This window comes from Ipomoea triloba, chromosome 12 (assembly GCF_003576645.1).
Source record: "Ipomoea triloba cultivar NCNSP0323 chromosome 12, ASM357664v1".
Classification (NCBI taxonomy): domain Eukaryota; kingdom Viridiplantae; phylum Streptophyta; class Magnoliopsida; order Solanales; family Convolvulaceae; genus Ipomoea; species Ipomoea triloba.
In genome coordinates, this window is record NC_044927.1 from 25921034 (window position 1) to 25928150 (window position 7117).

Sequence of the window (7117 nt, forward strand, 5' to 3'; positions counted from 1 at the left end):
ATATATATATATATATATATATATATATATATATATATATATATATAATATAAAATATATATAATATAATATATGACATACACCCACACGCATGCACTATTTTTTTGTTTTTATAGGTTGCCGTTTAGGTGCTAGACGCTAGTCTACCGCCTGACTAACGCCTACTGCAACCATAGTTGCACTACTAGAAACACGAAAGAAAAAGTTCCCGTTTTGTTACATTGTTCTTCATATACCTCATCAAAACGCGGTAGACTTCTGATTTGCACGCGTATTCTGAATCTGATCGTTTCGTTACACCTTTTGCCTTGCAGATCGGAGACTGATCCAGAGCGGGATTTGGCTGTCAGAGCTGCAGCAGCTTCCATTTATTCAACCTGCAACTTTCTGTCATCAACTGAAAACCTACCCTGTTGCTGATCAATCATTCTAACCACTGCAACTCTCGAACACGCCAATATCCTCTCCATATTTATCCACATTCAAGTTCTTCCATCTCGATCCTCTCGTTTTCACAAACACTAGCCATTTCGCCCTTTTCTCGTGGCTGAAGTGATTGCTATTAGTAATAAGTAGCTTAAGTTGTTTCACTGAAAGTGATGAGAATTTACAATAAATGTATATATACTGCTAGAGCTCTCATGTGTTATTTCACCTTCCTCGGCAAACTGTTTCTGTCTTGTCTTTGTACCGAAAGCTCAAATGCTATGCCAGACGGACAAGATCAAAGGGAAATGGAAATGTCTGAATCAAATAAGATGCTAAATTTCAAGAATTCATGAAAATTTAAAATAATCGTAAATAATGTGGCTATAAAGTTATCCAATTAGCTTAATAATTGAAATAGTGGCCCCAATGATATGCTACACCTATGACTTGGGCTTTTCATAGTTGTGTTGATGATATTGTCATGCTCTTGGTGTCAACTCACTTATAATATAATAACATTATGACACCTCACGAGCTTGACACAACTCAATTGTAATATATGACGCGTCACTAGTTTGATATTATTGGTCACATTAAAGCATCCACATAAATTTAATTTTTTGTATAATTTTTCAAGAGTCAAATAGAAGAGGGGGGGAGGGAAAGAGAAAATGGAAGAGAACGGGCGGGGGGGGGGGGGGGGGGGAACAACGTGGAAATGGGATTTACGCGTTCATAGGGAGCGAGACGCACACGAAACCAGACAATTCTTCTCTTTGGGCATTGTTGGTCACATTAAAGCATCCACATAAATTTGATTTTTTGTATAATTTTTCAAAAGCCAAATAGGAAATAAAATTTGCTACTTTCCTTCTTCTCTCACCTTTACCTCACCCTAGGTTCCACAACAAAAACCAACAAATTGTAATATAATTACATTATACTTGGCCTTACAACAGACCATGTGTAATGAGTTTGACGATAGAGTGTTAACAATAATCGAACTTATGTAATACAAACTTCTACTCATTTAATCGAACTCATGGAAAGACCTTATGACCTCTCATATAGGAGAGTAATTTCGTGCCACTAGATCATGAGGTTAGTGATAGTTATAAAGTAATCTAATTAGCTTCATAATCGAAAAAGTAATCCCAATGATTTGCTACGCCGATGACTTAGGCTTTCATAGTTGTGTTGAGGACGTTGTCATAATATTGGCATCGTCTTACTTACAAGATATCATTATGGCGCCTCACGAGTTTGATACTTTGTTGGTCACATTACTCTTGCCCTTTTATTCGTTATATTATACTCGGTCTTATAGCCCGTAACTACTTAAAAGTGTGCACAGATTTTACTAAAGTTTCTAAGTTGGAGGCTAATATTGTACTTTCGTGGGTCCGCAAGGATTGCGAGCGATTCGTAAAAACGAACGAGTAACGACGCATTCGAACGCAAGGAGCTAAGGAAGGAGGAGCAACGCCACGCCGCGACGAGCCCAGCCCTATCTCTCTCCGACTTGACTTTCTCCCTTAGCGTTGACGCGGTTTTCTTCGGTCGTCGTATTCTTCCTATTCCGCTCTCGATTCGTCCGTCAACATTCATACGCCCGGTTGCTTCCTCGAAACTTTCAATTTTTCTCTTAAACAATTACGGAGCATTAAAAAAAATGAGCATTTTTGTAGTTTCTCGTTGCTCGTGTTTTTCCGGATTGGTTTCCGGAGCCAGAACATAGGATTCAGATTTCAGTTTTTTATACCTTTTTGTTTTTTAATCACATAAGAAGAAGAAGAAGAAGATAAAGGAAAATGAAGCATAGGAGCTTCCATTTCCTTGTAATCCTTCTGATTACTCTGGTTGTTCGAGAATCGTTCGCGATTCCAAATTTTTTCCGGATTTTAGCTCAGGCTGATCGTCCTCATACGGATCAGGTTTTCTCTCCGATTCAATCTATCTGTTTTGTTTTTTTTAAAAATTAGTTTTCTAGTGTTATGTGCTTGTCAGTTGGGATTTATTTTTACTATTATCCTCTTATCCTGTTTGACAGATATCTCCGTCTCCGAGCCCCGCTGCATCATTTAATCCGAATAATAGCGGCAAGCAAGGTTCAGGGAATAAGCTGTCTAATGGTGACGCAGTTGCGGAAAATGCATGCGATAATGTGTCTAGGAAGTGCACTGTTCCTCAAATCAATGTCACCGCCTGCTTTCCGCATGCTGAAAAAGGTAATTTATTGTTTAATTGTGCTTTTACTGCTATGTGATTTGTACCTGTTTGTGTTTAGTTAATAGTTTTTTTTTTTTTTTCTTTTTTTTTGTTTTTTTTTTTTTTTTACTGTGATAACAATGTTTCCCCGAGGTGAACATTTGTGATATTGCTCAAATTTTGGATAATAGAGACTTTTGTTAGGATGCTATAGTTGGTAACCAGTTATGGGCTTATGGCCTATGCAAATTTAGTTTTTACTTGTTACAGTTTCCTTTGATGAACAAAGAACTATATCATGACTTGCCACTATGCGTTTGATCACATTTTTTGGAGTGCGCTTGAGCACTTGAGCTACAAGTAGGCAAGTTCAAGAGAGATAAGCAAAAAAAAAAAAGAAAAAAGTTCTTGCACCTCTGTTTAATTACCTTAAAATAGTTGGCATGACCATATGATCTGTGCATTCTTACCCTTTTCAGGGTTTTTAGGAATATAACATGCAGTTCTAAAAAAAAAAAAGGAATATGACATGCATTTCACCAACTTTTATCCAAATTTGGTAAGTAGAGCAACTTTATCTGAATATAACTTTAATCACAATTGTCTTTCACTTTTGTTCCAGTGGTCACATTTTTTAAACTGGCAATAACTTAAGCTTCACTGTAAGAATGGGCTTTTTTCTGGGTTTGGACTGACAGGCCATCTTTGTTTTTTTCTCCATATGGGAGTATGGGACTAGTAAGAAGTAAAGGAAAATTGTTTGTTTTAACCTTTTGAGTTCAAATGATGATGTTAAAGGCAATTCATCTATAATTAGTTACTGATTTACTGCGCATCTATTACTGGACTTGGAATATGCTATTGGAAGTTTTGGTTTTATTGAACTTCAGAGCCTATTATTTCACTCTTGTTTTGTGAAATACTGAAATGTGATGGTAGTCTGACCTAGGATCTCCTTCCTTTGCCTAAGATGCATTCTTTCTAAATCTTATTTATCTGTAGTCATTTTCCATTGCCTTAGGGTAGGTAATATTCAGCATCTCTTCTATTCAACCTTTTCTCATTTAATATATTTTTATTGCTCTGTACATTTTCTTTATCTTTTTGTTTCTAGGAATTGCTGTATATGATTGTGTATTTGTATATCCCCTTGCTTTCTTTTAGCTCTGGGTGAGAGATAAGTAATGTGTATATTGTTTTGCCCTTTTTACCCCACTCTCATCTACTTCACTTAGTCTCTGTGTATGTCTGTAAGCACAAGAGATACCTATGTTTTTGTTTGACTTCTAAACCAATGTAAATATGCTGCTTATGGCATGACAGTGAATGTGAATCCAGAATTCTAGATTGAGCTTGGTGGAGACTCCACTTGATGGGATAAGGATGTAATTGTTGTTGTTCTTCATTTTAAAAGAGATATATCATTTTGAAGTTCCTTAGAATTGGTATAGGAGCATTAGTTTCTTAGCTGGTATTGCAAATAAAAATTAACATAGTAAATTATTACGTGTCTTTATTGATGGAGCATCTGTTTGGATTGATTTTTGGTTTGTCATAATACTTGTGCTATTTATTTGCTGAAAAGCTCTTGGCTTTTGGATTTGCATATTGTTTTATGTTTCATGTATAGTATGATTAATTGCTTTCAGAGTGACTATGGTTTTGGCTTGATGCTTTTTGTCATATGTATACTAGCTGAGAGTGCAAATTGCTTCTTTTATAGGCCCCGAGTCTCATCTGATTGTCATATACAATGACACGAACCCCCAGCGGTTGAACATTACCTTTTTACCAAAGAATAAAACACTTGAGATTGTAGAACTGAAGCTCAAACTGAATGAGGTACAATATCCTTTAGCTTCATCAATTGCCTCTTAGTCTTTTAGTAATTCTTTCATAATACCTTTGCATTTATTGGTTTCTTGTCTCCTTTTTCACCTCCTGATGGCTTGTTTTGCATTTTTGTTTTCTTTTCTGATCCTTGGTTTAGATGAATATCTCATCTGACATCGGAGGCAGTTCATCAATTGTGATAAGTGCTGGAAATTTGAACTGTACAATTTCCCTGGGGGCTTCTTCTCCGACAACCAATTATAATTTTCCTTCTTACACACCACACGTGACACCCATCTACGGGGCATTCTTTCTAGCCATGGTGGGTCTAATAGTTGGCGGAACATTGCTTTGCTGCAAGTTCTGGAAAAGGGAAAGGCATCTTGGTGAAGTTCCATACCAAGAGCTCCAATTGGGAGAGCAAGGGTCTCTTTCATCTACAAAAGTGGAATCAGCGGCAGGCTGGGATGAGGATTGGGACGATGACTGGGATGAAGAGAAGGCAGTTAAATCGCCCGGTCCAAAACGCCTGGCAAATGGCAATACCACTGCCTCTCCAGACACGAATCACTGGGGTAACGATTGGGATGATTAGTTATAGATAGATTTTTGCCAGCTTCTTGTAGATGTAAAAGAAAAACTATGCTGCATTGCCACCCACTCTGGTAAGAGAGGCAAACAAAGAAGAATTCAACAGGAAATTTTGATTTTACAGCGATAGAATTTTTGCCTAACTTGTGCTGCTACTATATATGTGTTAGTTGCTTTAGGAAATCAATTAGCTTATATAAAGTTTTGAGAAATGTAAAAGAATTTTATCCTTTGTTTTCATTGGTAAACCGATCACTTTGGGCAGATATATATAAAGTTGCTATCAAATCTTCCGAAGGGGATTTATGAGAAAGTCTGCTTTGTGACTCAGATTGGTAAATGTTTACAATGAAATACACAATTTACGATTACAATTTACCTTTTAAAATTCACAATTTTTTATACTACGAATACACAATTTTAACATATATGTAATTGATTACCTTGTTTTGTATTCACAAATTCTTTTCAAATATTGCAGTCAATTCCAATACTAAAAGTACACAATTTAATTTTTTTTAAATTTAGAATAATTTTATATTCACAAATTCCATTCTACCGTTGTTATATATTTTGACTTAGAAATACAAGTAGTTTAGTAACTCACTCTGACAATGTGGGCTTGAGTCAATAGTAAGCAAACTCTTTTGTAGTAGAGTCCATATACAAAGCCCGAATCGGCCCAAAGTCCAAAACCCTACGGAAGATTTCTTTCTTCCTCTGGGTTGAACTGAAACAAGTGATCAAGTGAAATTGCCAGAGTGAGAAGCAAGACCAGACCGAGGAGTGAGTCGAGCGCGTAACAATGGCGTCGAATCGTAAGCAACTTATTGCCACGGCTCTCTGCAAAGAGCTATCATTGGATCCAGTAATTTCCCGAGTTAAATTTCCTTCCATAAAATTCAATCTCGACTGTGTATAAATTTGATTTACTTTTTTTTTCGAAATGCACGCAGAAACAGTTTTTGATGAATCCAGAGAAAGATATCAAGAGCTTGTGTACAGAAATTATCAGCTCAACCCCCAGTGGTGCTGCCTTGTTAAAGGATAATGAGGTGAACGCCGTCAATTTTGACATTTCGTGGCAGTTTAGCGAGTTGCATAACCATGGAGTAGTAGTATTAAGATTTATTGTTTTTGATGTTGAAAGTTACGAATTTTGTTACAGTTCATGAAGTGGGTAGAGTTTGCTGACAAATTCCCTGGGGATTCAGAGCCTTGCTTTAAAGCTCTCAGTGAATTGAACGAAGAATTGGTTAAGATGTCTGTTCTTTTAGGCAATGGGTTTGTGCATTCAGCTGCTGATGTCATTGTCTTTTCCACTGTTCACTCATCTGTGGTATGCATTCTCCTTTCTGCTTTGGGAGTTGTCATTGCACTTAATTTTGGGGATTGTTGCATTTTTAAAAAGCATAAAGAATTAAGAACACTGCTGTCTGTTTGATGAATGGTGATATAAATGCTTCTACAAGTTTTAAGCTCAATCATAAATCATAATCATAAATTTGCTGCTCGTGCTCCCTGCCAAGTGCTAGATCTTTTGCACTTAAGATTAACATCTAACTTGTTGCTTTCAACTTTTTGTTCTACTATGTTTTATTAGTTTTCAAATTAAGAATTTTTCTGCGAATGGTGCATTTTCAATGCATCATTGGAGCAATGATATTGCTTAGAAATGAAAATCTACAGTGGTTTCGAGTATCCCTTGCTTTGGATGCATAAGATGTAAGCTACTGCTATATACTTTCTTCACTTCTGATAGCAGTGCCATCATTTGAATTGTTTTACTTATTTGTAAATGGAATATTGGTTTCTTTAATATTAGTTGTATGTATAATAGGTCTTACTGCTTTTCAGATTGGCCTTTCAAAGTTGGATCAAGACAAATTACCACATTTGCTTAGATGGGTGGATTACATCCAGGTATAACCTGGCACTTCTCTTTTAAAAAGAATTACATGCCTTACCATGACAAAGCAAAATCTAGTTCGTGGCATTTTTATTTTTATTTTTGCCTTTGTTGCATTGTTGGCACTATTAGCTTCTGCTTGGGGGG

General features: G+C 36.3%; 3 protein-coding genes across 6 annotated transcripts in view; all 3 read left to right on the forward strand.

Moving 5' to 3' along the window:
* LOC115999000 overlaps nt 1–775 on the forward strand; it is a 4248-nt gene extending 3473 nt beyond the window's left edge. For 2 of the 3 annotated variants that reach the window (XM_031238708.1, XM_031238710.1), the window contains one exon: nt 315–668. In XM_031238708.1, coding sequence (XP_031094568.1) covers nt 315–420 — 106 coding nt within the window. In that variant the 3' untranslated portion in view covers nt 421–668. Of the gene's footprint in view, nt 1–314 lie in introns of all 3 variants that reach the window. The other variant, XM_031238709.1, reaches the window with a different exon arrangement.
* Nucleotides 776–1875: 1100 nt separating this feature from the next.
* Nucleotides 1876–5391, forward strand: LOC115999001. The gene is made up of 4 exons (XM_031238711.1): nt 1876–2363; nt 2480–2657; nt 4361–4479; nt 4628–5391. The coding sequence occupies exons 1-4, from the start codon at nt 2241–2243 to the stop codon at nt 5063–5065; spliced, it is 858 nt and encodes a 285-aa protein (XP_031094571.1). The 5' UTR covers nt 1876–2240; the 3' UTR covers nt 5066–5391.
* Nucleotides 5392–5779: 388 nt separating this feature from the next.
* Nucleotides 5780–7117, forward strand: part of LOC115998029 (aminoacyl tRNA synthase complex-interacting multifunctional protein 1) — a 6425-nt gene continuing 5087 nt past the window's right edge. The window contains exons 1-4 of one of the 2 annotated variants that reach the window (XM_031237475.1): nt 5780–5929; nt 6018–6116; nt 6230–6400; nt 6919–6984. In XM_031237475.1, the coding sequence (XP_031093335.1) occupies nt 5867–5929; nt 6018–6116; nt 6230–6400; nt 6919–6984 (399 nt within the window). In that variant the 5' untranslated portion in view covers nt 5780–5866. The remainder of the gene's footprint in view (nt 5930–6017; nt 6117–6229; nt 6401–6918; nt 6985–7117) is intronic. The other variant, XM_031237476.1, reaches the window with a different exon arrangement.

Coding starts and splice junctions, on each gene's coding strand:
- LOC115999001 (XM_031238711.1), top strand. CDS start 2,241: ATGAAGCATAGGAGCTTCCATTTCCTTGTAATCCTTCTGATTACTCTG. Junction 2,364..2,479: donor ATCGTCCTCATACGGATCAG/GTTTTCTCTCCG, acceptor CCTGTTTGACAG/ATATCTCCGTCTCCGAGCCC. Junction 2,658..4,360: donor CTTTCCGCATGCTGAAAAAG/GTAATTTATTGT, acceptor CTTCTTTTATAG/GCCCCGAGTCTCATCTGATT.